The sequence below is a fragment of the Amphiprion ocellaris genome, chromosome 13, assembly GCF_022539595.1.
Source record: "Amphiprion ocellaris isolate individual 3 ecotype Okinawa chromosome 13, ASM2253959v1, whole genome shotgun sequence".
Classification (NCBI taxonomy): Eukaryota; Metazoa; Chordata; class Actinopteri; family Pomacentridae; genus Amphiprion; species Amphiprion ocellaris.
The window spans coordinates 15433308-15453824 of record NC_072778.1 but is presented as its reverse complement, the minus strand read 5'-3'; the positions used below and the strand labels follow the sequence as shown (position 1 = coordinate 15453824).

General features: G+C 43.1%; 2 protein-coding genes across 2 annotated transcripts in view; one reads left to right on the top strand and one right to left on the bottom strand.

The window, feature by feature from the left end:
- The first annotated feature begins 224 nt into the window (after positions 1 to 224).
- npas4a (neuronal PAS domain protein 4a) lies at positions 225 to 6166 on the top strand. Its single transcript, XM_023284880.3, has 8 exons — positions 225 to 807; positions 1190 to 1353; positions 1441 to 1543; positions 1637 to 1946; positions 2069 to 2178; positions 2330 to 2465; positions 2576 to 4347; positions 4466 to 6166. Exons 1-8 carry the CDS (start codon positions 633 to 635, stop codon positions 4492 to 4494), a joined length of 2799 nt encoding a protein of 932 aa, XP_023140648.1. The 5' UTR covers positions 225 to 632; the 3' UTR covers positions 4495 to 6166.
- A 2215-nt stretch (positions 6167 to 8381) lies between these two features.
- mrpl11 (mitochondrial ribosomal protein L11) overlaps positions 8382 to 20517 on the bottom strand; it is a 42946-nt gene continuing 30810 nt past the window's right edge. The window contains exons 3-6 of the mRNA XM_023284873.3: positions 19278 to 19373; positions 11859 to 11952; positions 11285 to 11444; positions 8382 to 8613 (exon numbers count right to left, since the gene is read on the bottom strand). Coding sequence (XP_023140641.1) covers positions 8502 to 8613; positions 11285 to 11444; positions 11859 to 11952; positions 19278 to 19373 — 462 coding nt within the window. The 3' untranslated portion in view covers positions 8382 to 8501. The remainder of the gene's footprint in view (positions 8614 to 11284; positions 11445 to 11858; positions 11953 to 19277; positions 19374 to 20517) is intronic.

The following is a 20517-nucleotide window of genomic DNA, read 5'->3' as shown; positions in this document are numbered from 1 at the left end:
CCGACGTCATCAGCGAGTAGAGGGAAGAGCTGACGTCGAGGAAGAGTCACCGAGAGGAGAGGGCACGGGAGAGGGAGGGGGGAGACTTCCACCAATGCTAACACTGATATGAGGCATGTCTCCCCCCCCTCCTCACCCCTCCCCTCCCTCCGTTTTACGTCGGTGTTGGTGCGTCGGGAGCCCCCCTACTCCGGCGGAGTCCCAGGCTATATAAGTGACCGGCGAGCAGAGTCCCTCAACCAGATTTACGGGTTCCGGACTTCTGTGCGAGAGACGGCGACCACAGCCGCCGATTCACCTGCACTCCGAGAGGAGGGACGTACATCCAGCACCCGGCCAGCATCCGAGCCGGACGCTGTGGCGGAGATAAAGCGGACAGACAGCGGACGGGAGAAGGTTTTTTTTTAAACCTTGCTCTGGGAAAACAACAATAACCAGCTGAGATGAAAGTCCAATAACACACCCAAGAGCTTCTCTACTTCCACCACCTGTCTCTTGACACGTCTTTGGAGACGGGGCACTTCAGCCGAGCCACGACCCTCAGCAGCTCTCCGCTCACAGCAACTTCTATCCGGAGGAATTTCCACAGTTCACCACAGCAACAGCAGCAGCAGCAGCAGCAGCCGGCCACGATGTACCGTTCAACCAAAGGAGCTTCCAAGGCTCGACGGGACCAGATCAACGCCGAGATCCGGAACCTGAAGGACTTGTTGCCCATATCTGATGCAGATAAAGCGCGGCTCTCGTACCTGCACATCATGTCCCTCGCCTGCATGTACACCAGGAAATCTGTCTTCTTCACTCAAGGTAAGAATAAGAACGACCTGTTGATGAATCTGCTGCTCCATAGAGACTGTAATCTCTCAGTGCTGGAATCAACAAGTGTCTTAGCGGCACTGCAGGCGACTGTGTTGATACAAATGTGATTTTAGGATCATCTGTGTCTCATTAATTGATCGGAAATAACCGATTGTGAAGCTGATAAATCGGTTAATAATGTAATTTGTATCCGTGGTGCTGAAATGTTTCATGTTATTAGTGCAGCAGCAGCGTCGCTGTCCGCGGTGCTGAAACACGCTGCGGCCACTAATGCAGAGCTCAGATACACTGTGTTCTTTCTCATAGTTTCGTGTTTATTAACTAATTTAACCTCTTTTTTTCCCTCTTTCCATCATCTGCTTTTCCCTAGAAGCGGGAACTGCTGCTAGTCTCGAGGAGAGCGCACGGTTCCTGTCTTTTCACGAGCTGTCGGAGTTGATGCAGGCGCTGCCGGGCTTTCTGATGCTGCTGACCGGGGAAGGGAAGCTCCTCTACCTGTCAGACAGCGTCTCCGAGCACCTCGGACACTCCATGGTGAGTCTACACGCTTCTCATGTATTTAGGTATATTCGAGCGTCAGTGTGTAATTCATTAATAACATCCCTGTGTGTGATTTTCCAGGTGGATCTCGTGGCACAGGGAGACGGTGTGTATGATATCATCGACGCCTCAGACCACTTTATCATGAGGACCAACCTGTCAGCCTCCTCATCGCTTGAGATGGGTGTGTACAAAATGTACACTTTTATTTCACAAGTTTATTCTTGATTTTTTCCTCCTCCAACATAATTTTTAATAACCCTTCTCTCCTCCACAGACCGTCTCTTCCGCTGTCGTTTCAACACCTCCAAGTCCGTGCGGAGGCAGAGTGCTGGAAACAAGCTGGTTCTGATCCGCGCTCGCTGCATCTCGCCCCCCTCCCCCTCTCCTGCCGCCGGGTCATACTGGACCTCCAACCCCGTGTGGGTGTGTTTCTGCTCTCCTCTGGAGCCCCATCCTACCCGCTCCAGCCCCGGGGCAGAGAGGGAGTCCACCTCCACCCCTCCCCTGGCTGAGAGCAACTTATTCCTGGCCTGTTTTCACTCCCAGCACAATCGGGACATGAGGCTGCAGGCAGCACAGGACAGGTGAGCTCACACAAATAACACACCGTCCTCCACCTGTTGCTTTAACATGAATTGGTTTGTGAGAAAAGTAAAGTGGTGAAGCATCCTCCTCCTAACACATCACCGCCCACTCTCCCCTGCAGTGTGAGCGCCTATCTTGGCTTTGATGTGACAGCTTTACGCTCTCGCTCCTGGTACAGCCTCCTCCACCCACAGGATCTGTCACATGCCTCCACTCAGCACCGTAGCCTCTGTAAGTGTACTCTTCACACCATTTACAACCATGCATGCCCACACAATTACACACATTGTGCCCACTGGCACATCCACACAGCAAAGAACACTATGATGATTAATAGGATTACACACTGATGCCAACTTGTGCTGCGACTATTGTTCCTCAGTGAGAGAAGGAGGAGAAGGCAGAGCTGAGATGGTGGTTCGTGTTCAGGCTCAGGACCAGTCGTTTGTTTGGCTCTACATGGTGCTACAGCTGCAGCCTGGAGAAATCCCCATCAGCAGCAACAACTACATCATCAGGTATTTACTGCTCTTTTTTGAACCCCACACACATAAAACACCACATAAATGTGGCCACAAACACAAATCTAACTCCCCTGTTCTCCTCTGTTTCTCCTTCTGTTTCTCAGTGACTCTGAGGCCTGGTCAGTGCGTCAGCAGCTCAGCTCAGAACAGACCCAGCTGACGCTGGTCCTGAGCGCTGGAACCTCTCAGCAGGAGGGTCTGAGTCTTCAGTCCCCAGAAACTCTGTCCAGTCCAGATCAAGTCTTCACTCCAGGCAGCAGCGGCCTGTCAGCCCAATCCTTTGACTTCAGCACTGCTGGCTGCAGCGTGGGCTCCTCTGATGAACCAGGGAGCTCTGTTCCTGAGGCCATGCAGCTGGAGGGTGACCCTCGCTCCAGTATTTCCTCTCTGGAGGAGGAAAGCTTCTTTCAGCAGCATCCCACAGAGACCCCCTCAGCTGCCTCCTCCCCCACTCCAGTCACTGTTGAAACAGTAGCAGATTTAGACTTTTTAACCCAGAACATTCTTCTGCCACCATCCTTCCAGCTCGACCCTCCATTGCCAGCTCTCCCTCTGCCTCTCCCCCCAGTGCCCACCTCACAAGCTCAGCAGACCAAAGAGTTTGTGTGCACTCCCCCCTACACCCCCCAGGTTGGTGGGGCTAGCTTCCCATTTGGCGAGCCCCTCTTCAGCTTTGACCCCACTGGCACCACCACTCCTCCCCCCTCTGCTACAACTGCCACTGCCACCACCTCCTTGGCCCCCTCAGCTTCCTCCACAGCCCCACCGACTACTGCCTCCAGCCCCATTCCTCCCACCACCCTCTCCACCAAGCTGCCCCTCTCCCTCCCCACCCCGTCTACTGAGCTCCTCTTCCCCATTGAGCCCTGCAGTGGTTCCCTGTATGAGAAACTGCCCCCTACACCCGACAGCCCCGGAGACGGGGACTGCACAGTGATGACCCTGCCTGAGGTTCGGGGTCCACTGTATGTAGATGTACCACTGGGGCCCCTCCAGTGTCCCCCCGAGGGCCTCCTCACCCCTGAGGCTTCACCCGGCAAACAGCCCTGCCTCTCTTTCTTCTCCCTTGAGAGAGAGAAGGAAAGAGCAGAAATATCCCTCTTAGCTCAACACATCAGCTCACTGGCAGAGGGATTCTACCTTGATCCACTCCTGTCCAAACTCTCCCCTCCCTCTATCTCACCCTCATCCTCCCCTCCCTCCCCCTTCCTGTCTCCAGCCATAGAAACTCCTGATTCCGTCCATGTGCTTAGGGAGTTTTATTCCGTCAAAGCATGGAGAGGTCTGGACATTCCCATCTTCCTTGACGATGATGATTCTCTGTTTGAAGAGAGCATCCTAGAGACCCTTCTCCAAGATGACTTCGCTCCACCCCAGTCATCCAGCCTCTCCTCCCCTTCTCCCTCCACCTCCCCTGTGCCCAACCCTTCCAGCCCAACCTCTCCTCAAACCCCAGTGTGCTGGCGCCAACCCTCCCAGTTTGAGGGAGTGGGCCACGTCTGTAGCGTCCAATCGGCGCAATGTAACTCTATGGCTGGGTGCGGGGCGACTGTGGCTGCTGAGGCCGGGGTAAAGGCGGAAGGGGAGGGGCTAGTGGAGGAAGCAATGGAGATCGAGGTGGTGTCATCTCCTGTGTCCTCCTGCTCCTCCATCCCAGCTTCCCCTCCCCTCATCCTCACTGCCTCCCCCAGCCCCGTCACCTCCACGCCCATCGCCTCGCCCACGTCCGCCGTGTCTTGCACTCAGTCCCTCCTGGAGGAACTGGCCGTCCTGGAACCCATGTTTGGGGCAGGTGCCTCGATCGCCCCTGGCTTAGGGCAACAACCTGAGTTGTATCAACTCCAATGTCATCCATCGCCACAGTGCTTCCACAAAGGTAAGAATAGGTCTCACTTTTACCTCACAGTTCTTTTTTTAAAATGAGATGACAAATCATTCTCTGGAAATGCACCACTAACATTCTCTTTCTCTCTTTTCTATTTTCTGTCTTCCAGATGGGAGTGGAAGTGTTCCTCCGTTCTAAAATAAGTCTGTGACTTACTTCATCAAGTATGGCATATTGTCATATTTTGTGGAGCCCCTTTTACTGAAAAGTAAAAAATAATTAAGTGTATAAATATACATAATGTATATACAACTTAAGGACTTTAACTCCTACATCTCACCTAAGAACAAAGATTGGCTCTATATTTTTGTTCAGTCATCTATCTGTATACTACAAAACTGGTGCAACATTTACATGATGGTGCAACTACATGGACCCACAACTGACTGGGTTCTGAGTCCATGTAGTGTCTCAGCTTCTCTGTTACATGAGCTTCAGATATGATCAGACAAAGAGACCTCTCTGAACTTCTAAGCGCTGTTTAACTTCCAGACGCGCATTTGTATTCACTCGTAGTGAAAAATCTGTTGTGAACAAAAAAATTATACATTCCTTGCTATTTCAATAGGGAGATGAATTTTAGCACTTTTGCCTGACATGCAGCAACGCAAACCCAAACCTCAAACGTATTGGAAGTCAAATGTTTACAAATTTTTTACATCCTTAGGATGAGCACTATCAATACATCAAAAGAAGGAAGATTTCATGTATGAAATCTTCCGTCCAGTCTTCAGAGGAGCTACAGCTCTGGTTTGAAAGCACTCTTTCTCACAGCCTTTAAGACAGCATCAAAACTCACAAACAGTATTTAACTGAACCTTTTAAACCTGAGATACTTTGAGCTTTGAGTTTGCGGCTTCAAACCTTTAACATTTCATACTTATCTCTCCATCTGAAATCTTGTGTATCAATGTGATGTGCAAAACAAAAAAGAAAACATGTGAAGAGATCCTGGCACGAGAAGATCTCAAGAATGTTGTCGCTTTACGCCAAACAAGAGATTGTCTGGAAGTTTGTCGGGGCTCTGATCATGCCACAAATCCACTGCTACGCTGTACTGTACATTAGACTCTGAATGTGGGCTCTTCAGGTTCTGCCTGGCCTGAGGGCAGTCAGCTGGATATTCTTGCAGCATCAATATTTGCAATGCTGGCAGCTTATAGCGGCTCCTGTGTGCCTGAAATGGCCCTGACCTGCTGAACTCTGAACTCTTTATCATTGTCCATTCAACATGGACAGTTACATCAATGCTCCACTGGAGTGCGGTGTAGTGAGGCACAATTGACTATGTGAATGAGCGATTCTTCTTTTTTGAGAGGGGTTAGAATACAAAAGTTTTGTTTTAAAAAATGAAAATAGGGATGGGGTGCTATTTCTATTCAGTTACCAAGCGACACGGGTTGAGAATGGTACAATTCCCATGGTGTCGACATGCTCACGTAGAGTTGTCTACGGTCAAGTAAAGGATTGATTCCTACGTTCTAGCTATTCAAGGCTAAGTTAATATACATGTGTAAAATTATATTACTGTATGTGTGATATTTGAAAAAGATGTTTAATGCATATGCATTATGTCTGTGGATATAGGCATATGTTCTTTTCAGAAAGGTTGTACACATTTGTACATTTGTATGAAACAGTTATTGGTCTGTACATATAAGAAAGAGATTTTTATTGCAAAAGATGGAATATATTCTAAACATCTTACTTACTGCAGAATGGACATTGTGGATCAGTGTTCTATTGTGATGCTTATAAGTGTATTTGGTTGTCATACAAATGCATTTATATTAAAGTGCACTTAATGCGGCTGATGCATTTGTGTCGTCATAGCAAGCCCCCTGTTCCTCCCTCAGCCTCATCATCACCATCATCATCATCATCATCATCATCATCATCATCGTCGTCCCACCATCCCTGCCTCTCTTCCTCCCTCCCGTTCACTCTCCTCCATTTCTTCCCCTGGAGCGAGTTTCGCTCAGCAACAGCACTGACGCACACACATGACGAGACAGAATGAGACACTATCTGACTCAGACTGACGCACACACTTGGCATCGAGGTTTTTGCGTGCGAGGACGTGTACACACAGATGGCCTCCCACTTATGATGATGCACACACACACACACACACACACACACACACAGACACACACATAATAGTAGGCATATGACCCCCCCGCCACCCCTCTTTACAAATCACAGTAGCCCACATTCACTGATGTACCTGCGACTCTATCAGCGCTCGACGTGGTGTAAGACTCCATATATAGGCATTCCTGCTCAAGAGCTCTGACTGAAACAGCCTCCCATCTATTCTCAGCCTCTATTCAGAAGGATCAGAGCGGGGAGGGCTGGAGAGAGAGGAGGGGGAGACGAAGCAAGAGTGAGAGGAGGCTAAAATTAGAGGTACAGTAAAGAGGGATATGGGACAAACTGATGCTCCGTCGCCACACAGTGGAAACATAACCGAAATTACAGAATAATAATAATGAAAAATACATTGCTGTACCATTTCCTGTGAGAGATAAAAGATTAGAAATTCATAGATTTATGGATGAGGCCTACAATCCCTTTTCTGACAGATTTCATCATCTTTCCTACAGAACAAATGAATAAAACACAGAATCGAATGTATATAACGAAGCAAAGCCTTGAACATCATATATTTTTGCTGCAAACGAACATTTTGTTCCATCACTACCTGCTGCAGTGTTGGAGATGGAGGTAAGATGAGAGGAAGGAGCGCTGCACAGCTGACTGCTGCTATCTTCTGGTGAAGACAAACACTGCAGCCGAGAGGAGCTTATTGTGCTGCATGTTGTGTGAAGCCATGTAAGAAAGAGGTTGCAAAGAGAGGACAGTTTTACATTTCATGGTAACATGACCGAAACAAATTCCAGGTGTCAGTAAGATGCATTAAGATCGACACTAAAACTTAAATAAAGACATGGTTCTTGTGGAAATACATGATATGGATGGAATTATTATCACAATAGTAGCAGTACATGTATAAAATCACATATCACAAAAGCAATCAAACGGATGTTCCAAACAAAACTGTCCCAGGGGCATCCAATGATCATTATTGTGCAACTGATGATAAATCATTAGGCCTGGTTCTACGCCAGATAATAACTAATGAGTTTACAATTTTGTTTCTAATAAAAATAATTAATGAATATGTTTTCTGCTTTAAGGCACAGGTTCAAAATGTTGTTGAAGTTTGATTGATGAATGGCTAAAAATATGGACCACTTGCAATATCACTGCAAGAGTAGAATGTTTTTCTATTTTCTTCAATTTAGTTAATCCATTTTACTATTTGCTCCTCCTTGTTTCAGTATTTGAGTCGTTACATCATGTCTGAAGTTGATGCTCATAAAAACTACACTAAAATGTAACAGATTTGCAAAAACGTACAAGTTTACATCTTTATGTCTCTTTGGTCCAACCGACAGTTTAGTACCATCAAACTATACAATTTAGAAATCTATAAGTAAGCAATCTTCACATTTTAGAAACTGAATTTTCATTTTTTGCTTGATAAATGACTTGAACATATGTGACTAAACATGTTTAAACAAAATTAAAATGAACATTAATCTGAACAACACAAATTTATGATAAGATGAAAAGATCCTGACTCCTTAGGAATATATAAATCTCAAGACTTCCTCTCTGTGATTTTTGAAATAATTCATATGATGAACCCTTTAGATCCCAGATTGATAGAAAAAGTGTGAAATGTGCAGGGAACCATCTGCACAACCTTTCAAACAGCCAAGCTGCTTCCAGAAGTGTTAATAATAGATAAAAACATCAAAGAGACTGAATATACAAATCCTTCCAAGACAGAGCAATTACATTTTCATTAGCTCGGCTCAGAGGAAATGAATCACTCAGGGTCATAAATATTTTCTGCACCTCAGTGGTTGTTTTTGTTGCCTAAATGTAGGTGATGTAAACGCTGAAATTAAAATATTTTAATATCAGATGTGAATAAAGACGAGGGAAAAACAGAATCATGTAACAACTGACGGTTTATTCAGATCTACCGGACAACATTAACAGTGTTTTTGCATGAATGCAGTACATGTATAAAGTCAATATAAACAGGAATGCGAGGTCAGTATTGCAGGTCTTCATTTTTTTTTGCCCAAAGCTTCAGCTGCAGCGGCAGCAGCTGCTGCAGCATCTGCTTTCAACTTCTCCTCTCTCTGTTCCAGGAAGACTTTGTACTCATCAGCTGAAAGACTGAAGACAGGGAAGGAAATAAGGAAGAAAAGATGATATTCAAGTGTTACAGGAACCTTCAGTAACACACAATCACTCTCTAAAGACAAATGTTAAAGATGGATTTCCTGGCAACGACACACATTTTTGTAGATTGGTGATTTAAACCGTAATGAAACTGAACAAATGTGGATGACAAACGTTACATCAGCACATTTCCAGCAGCTATGCAGTGACGTTTAGCAGCAGAAATTTCTAACTGATAGCAGAAAATTCTTCAGCCATCTGCAACATTAACTCAGATTAATTTTTGGGTGAGTTACCCAGAATCAAAGAGAATTGGCTTCTTTCTGGACTCACCACAATGCAGCAGTGTTCAACAACCATCTGGGGAAAAATCCATTGTAAAAGATGCAGAGATGTCAATTTCTCCGCTGACAGTACTCTCAATAAAAGATAATGTGCTCCTGCCCCAAGATATGATAAGTTTTAAGTAAGGGGGAAAAACTCATTCTGGGAGAAGTACAACATCATTAACTGAAGCAGAGGCAGGAACGGTGCAAGTGGATGATTGTGCTTGAATACAAAACGCAAACAGTTGATGGCAAAATAAATGGAAGTCGGTGCACGTCATAAGCAATGAATATCTGAAAATATGAGGAAAAATACAGGTGGATCTTAAGATGCAAAGCAAGCAGGTTTGCAAATGTTGCATCTAAATGAAATCCAATAAAAAGGCACAAAGTTCTAGCAGCTAATGTCTGCAGAATTCATGAGGTCTAACTGCACATTACAGACTGATTATACACATCATGAATTATATTGTGTCTCGTGATGCCGTTTTTGCAGTTAGTGTGCAAAAAAATAAACACAATTAACTGTTTTATGCTAACAAGGCAACACCACTGAACACTGACACTGCAATCTTGGAATGATACAATCCTCAGATAGAAAAGAAGTTAGTTTTCTCAAAGGTTTCAAACTTATTATCCGTTTCTGGAGAGTTTCTTACATTTGCAGCCGCTCCTCCATTGCCTGTGTGCACCGCATATTCAAAGTCAAAGTTTTGGTATGCATGCTGAGTTAAAGGGCATTTTATTTAACTTACTCAGAGCCTTTGTGTGCAGCTTATGCTACAAGATAAACCAGGCCACCCAGAAAGGGATTTAGCCATACAAAGAGAGAGCCTGTAATTCCATTCAGTCGTTGTCAGGTTATTATGTTCAAGTTGTTATATGTAGAGCGGGGCAGTCAGCGCACTCAACAACCAGGTATAATATAATTACTTAGCTTGGCCGCAGACAGATATTTAAAGCAACCTGCTTGAGCAGCGAAATCACATCAGCCACAAACACTAAAACTGAAGGAGAACATTCAGCTCTGAATGCTGAGTGATATGTGGAGCACTGGCAGCAGAAGTAAAGTAGATTCAGTATAGCCACTTTAAGCACAGTGAGGTACTAGAATGGAACTGCAAGGGTCAAGAAATTAGCTGTTAACCCTCTGAACTCCAGGCAGTTGCTGGGCAGGTTTGTTGCACATTTTTGCTCAAGTGATGCATCTCAATGGAAAAAACACAGTCATGGCTAGAAGCAGAAAGAACTCAGAAACGTCTTCTGAATTTTACAAGCATTTCTAAAAACATGAAATCGACATGTTGAAATTTTTTCCAAGTGTCCACGTGTTACTAGTAAGATATTTCATGTCCTTCATTTTTCATTAAAATCTGTTTTCATCCACTTTGCTTTGTGTAAACTCAGTCTGCAGTTTAGCTGAATTGTCCTTCAATTTTTGTCAGAGTCTGAGTCACTTATGCTTCACAGCTGCACCGAGGAGCGCAGATATTTTTGCTTTCACAGAATCTACCCAAAACAAAGAGTTTATTTTTGGTGAATTTGTAAATTACTCATACAGAATAAAGTCATTTTCACAATATCAAGCTTAGATTTGGTTGCATTTTGAATTTTATGCTGCAGCATGAGTTTGAAGGGAACAGTACATCACAGGAAAGTAACTCAAAGATCATCTGAAAGTCAAAAAACTGACGATTTCTTCTGTCAATGGTTCAGTTTTGGTGCTTTTATAAAGACAACAGGACTTTCAAAACCGCCAGCAGGTTTGGGGGTTTGGAGGGATAAGCGAATACACTCAGGAACAAATTATGACACAATCTCAGTTTTAGAGAAGACTGTTTCTGCTCTGAAACATTTCAATTTCTCTTCTAATTTACCTGCTTAATGTAGCTTAGTATGCACAATGCACAATGCAGTGTTAGCTCGTGTACTCAATACTAAAGGAGACTCTGCTCCTAGTAGGGCTGTATGGTCCTGCTGTAGTGAACAAGGTCTCTGGTTTGTGGTTCAATAATTCTGATATCAGAATTAAAATCCAAATGCCCCAAAAACAAGTCAAATAAGAACCTAAGGAACTTCTCAATCTTTAACTGAGACCTTTGGGTTTGCTTCAAGGTTGTTGTACTGCATTTCATTACACTCTGAAGCTGCTGTGGAGGTTCATGATCGTGGCCACTGTGGTCAGTCACTCATCTGACCTCTAGTGGAGTTTGGAGGCATAACAGCATCTCCAGACGACACACTGAACCAGGATCTGTGTCCTCTGTTGGTCCCGTTTACACAATCTCAGGTTAATGAAATGAGATCATAAGAGCACCGAGAACAGAATCAGGACTTACTCATTGACTACTTTGATTCCCAGGGAGCGAGCTGAACCGACGATGCTTTTGACGACGTTCTCAAGGGAGGTGTTCCTCATTTTGAAGCATTCATCCTGAGCTTTCACCTGAGCGATTTCATACACTGCTCTGACCGACACCATCCCGGCTGTCTCGTGGCCTTCACACACACACACAAAACAGAAGTGAAATCATGAATAAAACAGGACGAAAAATTCAATAAATGTATCAGGGAAAGTTTGCCACAAAGGACGACAAAGCGAGGGGAAGTGCGTGTGTGTGCAGGTGTGAATGATGAGAGGGTGCCGGGGTGGGATTAGGAGTGAACAGCTGAATCGAAGCTGGAGATAGCTCGAAGCGTAAAAGGTGGAAATCCATAATTCTCTTTTCTTAACACATAACCTTTGCCACTTCCTTCCTCTTCTGCAGTTCCCCCGCATGTCATGAATATAACATCAATCACAGCAAAGCTCAAAAACCAAGTCCGTGGAGAGGCGCGTGTCCGTTACAGGATGGGGCCAGCAGGGGAAAACTGAAGTGGGAGCTGAAATATAACGGCAGCAGCGCTACTCACCTGTTTTTCCAGCCCCTTTCGCGATGCCTGCCGCTTGCTTCAGGAAGTAAGACACCGTGGGCTGGCCGATCTTCAGGTCGTATGTTCTGTCAGGCTGAGGAGACACAGAGGAGCTGCAGTGAATACCTGATTGGACTTGGGCACGTTAACACGAGACTTTCATGAATTAAATAATAAATGTCCTTGTAGCCAAGATTATGAAGACACAGAGGTCATAAGTTCTTCAGTGTTAAAAACTTTTGCTCATTCCAGTCAAGAGATGTAATCAATTAGTCCCTTGACTCCTGAATTTATTTACAATTAAATAAAAAAACATTATTTTGTGGTTTTGTTTTCCAGCTGATGCTAAAATAAATGGATATTGTTAATTTGTCTATTACACAGAACAGATATATAATAATAATAACAGATATATAATAATTAGGTCCCACTCCGAACGGTCCTACAAGAAACCAGTGCTTGCAAAAGGTTCCGAGGTACGTATTGAATATGCACAAACCGGCATCAGTCTGTGGATATAGGCATATGTTCTTTTCAGAAAGGTTGTACACATTTGTATATTTGTATGAAACAGTTATTGGTCTGTACACAAAAGAGATTTTTGCAGTCTGAAAGAAAGTGGTATGCTGCGAATTCGTGACATTAGGCGTCAAGAGGTTAAAGCATTGTTTAGTCATCTTTTTTCATTCAATCACTCACTTTACCATTCATAACCTTCATTGATGCTAGTTACTGTTAATAAATTTTGATTGAATTTTTGCAGTTCTTTTTTTTTTTTTTGCACTTTTTGAAAAATGCTTTGCTCGATTTCAGACAGAGGTAGACAAACGCAGGCTCATTATTTCAACCTGATAAACCTCAACAGCCATTCCAGGCTTTCATGTATTAGCGCGATTAACGTAAATTCAGCCATGGAGGTTCGAGGTTACTTCAAAAGTTCTCAATCTCACCAGAAAATGCCACATGAGAAAGATTGGTTTTGCATTATTTTTCAACATAGTGTCATTTAACTTCAGTGTACTTGGTCCACTGATGTTCAAATTTCCCGTGTTCAAACTTATATTTGCTATCCCTTCACAAAGGAGGTCGCATATAGAGCCTCCAGAATGCACTTTTCTGAACTAAAAGAAAGAGAAAAGTAGGAGTTGTGGTGGTTTACAGGTTATTATGCTGTGATTTTACTGGTGCGGCCCACTGGAGATCAAACTGGGCTTTATGTGGCCCCTGAACCAAAATGAGTTTGACATCCCCGGCTTAATGGGAAAGGCATGGAACTACAACCTAGCGGCAACTTCATCGAGCAAAATAAAAGGATATTTGATGAAAAAACCCTTTAAGATACCACTTCCTGCATCAAAATTAACTCTTACACTCTTCTACAATAGTTATCGTATTTTAAATTCCTAGAATTTAGAATTTGGAATTGTATAAGATCAAGATGTTTGAATGAAAGGGACATTGTACCAACTATTTCCATTAAATGCAATGATTTCACATTTTCCCCCTGTACTAAAAATCTTCCTGGTGTGACCTGCAGGGAGTTGGTCTGAAGTTTCACAGCATGCACCAACAATATGTCCTGAAGAAACAAACTGCAGCAATGGCAACAAGAGTGGTGAGTAAAATGGTGTCTTCTATTGAGGGTCACACTCCTGTCTCTCATATGTCATCAACTGACTGATATTCTGTGAAATAGGACGCTACTGTTACATGGTTGACATTTAAAATCATTACACAACTAGTCCACTCCACAGCTTTGTTGCTGGTTTTTCTTTTCTATTGATTGTGTGTACTACATGCCAGGGGGATTTACAGCATGAACACGGACATTTAAGCTGTGTGCAGTTGTAAAAAACTGCTGTTAACATCATCTGAAGCACTGGAAAAATCAACAGCAACAGTCATTTAAGACCAGTTTAACAACACCTAGAATTTCCATGAAGGGCCATATTTGGTGGGTTTAGTGACATAAATGTGTCGTTTCTAACATCAGAAGAAACACATCTGGTATTAACACTGCACTTACACTTTGAAATTCCCCACATAGCATTGGACACTTAGTTCACAACTTTACCTCCGCATGACGGTTTAAAATCAGCTTTGAAGCTGCCACCACACTGTCAGGAGCACAACACCAAACTCATCTCTTTGGTTTTAATTATGGAACGGATTAACTTTCTCATCTTCTGACCCAGAATAATAACTGAAATCAGAGGATGATTTTCTGACTCCGACATGAGTCATTAGGTTTTCCTGAACTGCTGACTTCAGCTGAAACTCTCAACGCAATTTCAGCTAATTTAAAACCGAAGTAAAAACATCACTTGGACTGACTTTTCACAGCATTGGAGCACGTCTGGGGCTTCAACTGTTTGAGGCAGATTATTTGTATAAGCTGTAAAAAGTTTAAAAATCCCTTATTGTCACACTAATAAAGCAAAAATAAACACACAACTGGTCTCCCTTGGGGTCTGGAAGCTGTGTGCCTTGAGTTTTTTTTTTATGAAAACTAATTCCCAGTTGTAATCCTACCCTTTGGATCGGTGAACTTGTTTTTTCTTTCATCACTGTCAGATGCTCTACTTTAATAATCAGAGTTGTTTATTCAGGGTTATTAGTTATGTCATTTGCTGTGCCAAACAAAAGGTAATATATTATTTTTTTTCTGTCACTGATTATGAACTACTGTTTTGTGTATTAATAGGAGAGCATAATTTAAAACTGCATTTAATGATTTATTGTTACTTGGATGTCATGCAGCAACACTGACATATCACCACATAAAGTCAAATCTGGAAGCAAAGAGTGGCTTATTGTCACATCCAGCAGACACAAAGCAACATTATTATTGATTTTGTGTTTCTGGCCTCCTGATGAATTTAAGCCCAAATGCTACGCTTTTTTTTTTTTTTTTTTTTTAAATCTGGTTTTGGTCTCTCCTCAGGAGAATATCTGACTCTTCAGCTGCTAAATGCCCCACTATGTCCAGTCGCCACAGTCTGCTCTGTGGTGCTGAGCAGGTACAGTTCAGGGGGTTTATCTGAGCTTTTTCACTGAACTCCTGCCAACAGTGGCAGAAAATAACACGGATGAGACTGAATCAGTAGAGGAAAGCTACAGAATACCGCCCAAAACAATGAGCTGAGAGGAACTGCAGAGTCAGGTGGTAATTCTGTGTTGATTTATCGCTACCAGCAGATGTTTTCACAACACACATAATCACTTAATTGACTGTTTGTATAAAAAACTGGTCACTGCAGCTTTGAATAACGCATAAACACTTTAACATATTATGTAACTTTAAAGCAACCTAAATCGTCAGCCCGAGATGTTGTAATTCTTTTGTTTAAATGTTGCGGCACATCTGCTCTCCAGCCTCATTTACTCCCCTCAGAACCAAAATAACAATAATCTCTTCAGCCTCACTGATTATTCTGACCCGTTTCTTGTAATTCTAATTCATTCTGTGGCTGGGGACCTTCATTAACTAAACTCTGACATTCAATCCAATCAATAAATCATCAGAGGTAAGTTTACTTTGGATCATCTGTTATCTGTCACATAAAAAACTAACAGCAGACAATATAAAATGTAGGCTGAGCTGAGAAGATACCACAGAGGAAGGTGATTTGTCATCAGAGTCATGTTATCTAACGGTACTGACCTTTCGACAGAAAGGAACAAATTTTCTCTATCTACAGAGAAGCTATTGCTTATAAAGGTCCAATAACTTGATGTTGTTTTCTCCTCCCTTTTATAAAATGGAACACAAACATCTACTGCAGCAGGATTTTTCTTACAGGCAAAATGAGACAGGGAAAATTACAAAGTCGGAGAAAGAAGCAGACGTGAGAAGAACATTTATAGGAGCAGTAACCCCACTAGCTGCTGAGATGAAAGGGGATTAGCTTAGCTTAGCATAAAGACTGGAAACACTGAGAGGCAGCTAGCTTGAGTCTGTCCAGAAAAACATCTGCCTGAACTTCTAAAACTCATTAGCAAGCTGTATGTTGTTTTCTTAAGCCATACATCCAAACATAAATTGTTGCCTGGCAACTTCTGTGATGACCAGACACCGGGTGGTTACTGCACCGAGTCTGTTTCAGTACAAAACTCTTTGTAAAACCAAAACATGCAGTTTAAGCCATTCTAACAGTGTAACTCTAATGATAAGGTCAGTTTGTCAGCCGTTCCGCTGATGGACTACTTTGTTCTAGCTGAAATATCTAGAAGATTATTGGATGGATATCCATGACATTTGATACCCACATTCATGCCTCTCTCAGGATGAATTGTAAAACATGGGGTGATCTCCTGACTTTTTCCTCTGGCAGCTTTATTTGATCAAGGCTTTAATTTGTGCAAAATTTGGTTTCAAACACCTGCAGAATCAATGGTGCTCTCATTTATGCAGTTAAGGATTACAGTGACAGCGCACAATAATAGACATTTCTGCAAATCTGTCAGTTTAGCTAACTGTCTAATTTTCAAATGCAGTCCCTGGGTAGATGTGATGACAGACACAAGGACACATAAATTACATTAGACAGGGACAACAGGACTGTCATTATAACAACACACACCATAAGAACACATAAGGAAAACAATGACAACAGCACATAAAATAAAACAACAAAGCAAGCTTTGAATATCTTTGGGCATTTTCACATGTTTGATTGTTGTTTACCTATTAATTAAAATTAATTTTAAATGCAACATATGTGTCATAGCCCCTGATCAGTGTTGCCCTCAGTGAAAAAGCTGACTGTCCTTCTCACAGGTGTTAAACAATCACCTCTGACCACAGAATCAGTGTGTCTGTCATCAGTAGCTTTCTGCTTTATGAAGACACTAATAGGGGGAGGAGTCAAACCATGTAGAATCTTAGTGACAAGACAAACATCAGTAAAATAAGACTGTCCCAGCTCAGTAGGCTGTGATTTCTTAGGCAGTAACAGTGGTGATGGGTGTTTGGCTTCCTCTCAAGCAGCTTAAAAGCCTCATGGTATACTGAGTGTACAGGTTTAAGTGTCGTACACGAGGCTTGTACCCGGCTTGTTAAACACTATGACAAGTGGGACATGATCATGGCCCTGAAGTACAGTGCTGCTGCCTTAGTAGTTAAACAGCATCTGATATGGAGGACTTTTTATTTAAGTTAAACTTGCTACATTTGTTACCGTTTAAAATAATTTTTGAAGATCTCATAATGTTCCCCCTTTCAACAAGTTAATGAAAGTCTCACAGAGACGGTCTTTTAACTTCTCAGCTCAAAGTATTGCAAAGGGGTGATCATTTTATATGTAATACAGTTCAAGTCACAGCAAAGTTGTTTTTAAGTCATGCATATTGCGAGTTTGTCAGACACCGTCACAATTTTAAAATAAGCGGTGCAGAGCTGCCTGTAAAGTCCTATGAAGTGACTGCTTGTTAACACGTCGTCTAAAGGGCTGCATTTCAGCCACTATTTTGTTTCCTGTTGTCTGACAACAAACAGTAAAATATGTAAGTGAGAACAGCTTTATATGGAATTTGGTTGTATTAAAATGCAGTATATGTGAGCACAAAGAGCAGGAGAGAAGCTAAGAGAAGCCAACACCGGTTGAGCTCAGGCTGCACTGAAGTACAACAGGTGAAAACCCAGTAACCCAGCCAGTTATTGTTTATTGGTTTAAATTAGTCAAAGTTTCCACCATGTCTGAATGTCGCTCAGCTGTACAGTTTCCACAGAGCTCTGACCTGTGGGCAAACAATCAAAGCTAATGGTACCAGTAGCCACATTGGCCAAGCAACATGCTAGATTTTGCTGTTTTTGTGGTAACATTACCATCAATAATAGAAGTAATCCACTTGCTCTTAAGTTCCTGAGATGCTGGGAGTGCAGGATGTTTCTATTCACTCTTGCAGCCAACAGCAGAACATTTGGCATGTTTTGCTCCTGGCAGATACATTTTAGATTAGCAGGAGCGATTAAAGTAAACAAACCTGGCTGATTGTGAAGCAGCTGCTCATTCTGGATGGCGAATCAGGAAGCAGTGGGCAGTTAGGGGGGCAAATTTTTAGACCATCATCTTAGTGACTCAGTTTCTACAGAGAAACTAAAGCTTTGAGGCCACCTAGTCAAAGGAGGTGGTGGGTTCGGGGGGTTTGGTTGGAGCAATGGCAAAAAGATACATCTTCATATTTTCTCAGTTTTATTTTACACCTCTGAGTTTATAAAACATACAAAACACAATAAAAATGGATTTTCACCATAAGGGACCTTTAAATGTAAGATTAGAATCGATTGTCACACAAAGATATTTGAAAGCAGACCCCACTGTCAGCTTTTCTTCTGCAGCATAAACACCAGCGATGAGTTTAGCTGTTTACATCTGAGTCATGAGCTTCAGCTGCAACGTGTGATAAACGTCAGCATTTAGCAGAAAGTGCTGCTAACATGGCTCTCAAACGCTCCAGATCTCGGTCAATGTCTGTTTGTGTGTGGATTAAAAAAATATGATAGATACATAATTAGCGAGGTGCCGGCAGTCTGACTTTTATAACTTTGGACAGATCCAGATGGGCTGGTGCCCCCTGCTTCCAGTTTTTAGGCTGAGCTAATTGCCTTCCAGCTCTAACTCTTAACTTAACACAGACATGGGAGTGGTATCGATCTTCTCATCTAACTCTCTGCAAGACAGTGAAAAAGTGGGTTGTCCAAAAAGTCAATCTGTTGCTTTAAAGTAAGATGAAAGGCACCGTGAGATGCAGTCAAAGCTACTGAAGTGGTGAAAGCCGGCTGAGAAATGTTTGTGTCAGAGGCTGAATCACGCTGCATGCACACATTAAACACACAGAACACACACAGTGCAGCGAAAACAGAAGAGGCGCAGCACTTCAGACCACCAGTAGATGGCGCTGATGGTTACCAGCTTGGCCTCAGATGTGATGACAGAGCTCTTGCTGGATATTGCATGTCAAAATAAATTCACGCCTTTTAAAGGATTAGACTTCCCCTCCTTACAACGCAAACCTCATTACAACACACATTTATGCTGCTGAAAGGACAACTCCTGATTTGAAACAACACACAACGGTGGGAGGGGGGCATGACGAGTCGCACAATGTGCGGCTGTGTAGAATAAAAACTACAAACTCATGACACTTCTTTTCTGAGCAATTCACATCTCTTGCATGCACTTAATGCTTCTCGACTCCAAGTTCCCCTGGGTATTGCTTCATTAATGAATGCAAATGGAAAGGCTTACTTCAGTGGTAGAATATGAATAATGGAAGTGCTCTGGTAATGTTATGCGGCTAGTGGAATTAACCACAGTCGTGGGAGGGAAGACTGCTAAGTGTAATGGGTCAGGGACAGGTTACAGAGACCCACAACCAGCCCCACAACCAGCCCCACAACCAGCCCCACAGACGCACCTTTACATGGATCCTGATAGGGAGTGGGATGCCCTCCTTCAGCTCCTTAGTTTTCTCATTGAAGTCCTTGCAGAACTGCCCAATAGGGATTCCTTTCTGGATAGGGACAGAGGGAAAAAAAGAGAGGTAAATAAACATGGAGAAATAGTGAAGGATCGCTTTAAAATGTATGAGGAATCTGCGCTCGCAAAACATTCAGCTGAACGTCACTCATGTCACAGTGTGCTGCCAGAATACAGATGCCTCGGCTGCTGTCAGTCAATCAATCACTAAGCTTCAGAGGTGTGACTATGTTCACACACATAAAGAAGCAGCCATGTGATGTGATGTTCGTACTTATGCACTATAACATTACAGTAGAAACATTTTTACACCCCATACTAGTTATATTCAGATGCATCTGTGTGTGCGCAGCCCCCTGTTGTTCCAGACAGTGTTTGTGTGTGTCTGTCACTCGAGCTATGACTGAATGCATGTTGGTGCCCAGAGCCAGAGAAACCCAGTGATGAATGAGCTCCCATTTTCTAGCTCCTGCGAGGCAGACCAGAGCGAAAGCAAAATGGATGGGTGACATTAAGTCAACACCCGGCCAACACTTCTCCTTTGCAGCATTCCTCTTTGGAGCTGAATTCAGTAGCAAAGACTAATAAAGGATCTAATTATTACTGCTGAAATTTAGACTGACCTTCACCCGCCATCCTTCCCAGAGGCAACACCACTGATTGAAATGTTCATTTTAGAAATGAGAGAAGAAAAAAAGGGTTTTTATACACAGTTTAATGGACTTGCGCGTTTCTATTGCTCCATGACAGAGCACACTGAGCAGAGCAGATTTTAATAATGGATCTGATGAAAAGTCAGTCATCCTGAGACATTCTCCAATGACAGGATGGGGAAGACATTTGTGTGAACTTAACGGAGCAGAAAGTTCTCTGAACATCATCTCCACTAAAGGCTTCAAAAGCACCTGATGAATGCTAATGACTCGCTCGATCTACACATCCCGTCACTTCATCAGTGTCGAAACCGTTGCTCATTCCTCAGTGGTGTTTCTCTACATTTGCTAAAACAATAACAAGAAACTGATTGAAATTTCAACATATCACACGAAATCAAGGCAGGTTATTGTTTGAGCTGATGGGCGCTATCTGAATTACAATATTCTGCTAATGAATTGAAACAGCTACATCCCCAGAGTCCTCACTCGGCTCTACCTTCCCTCCCTTCCGTACTTATTAAT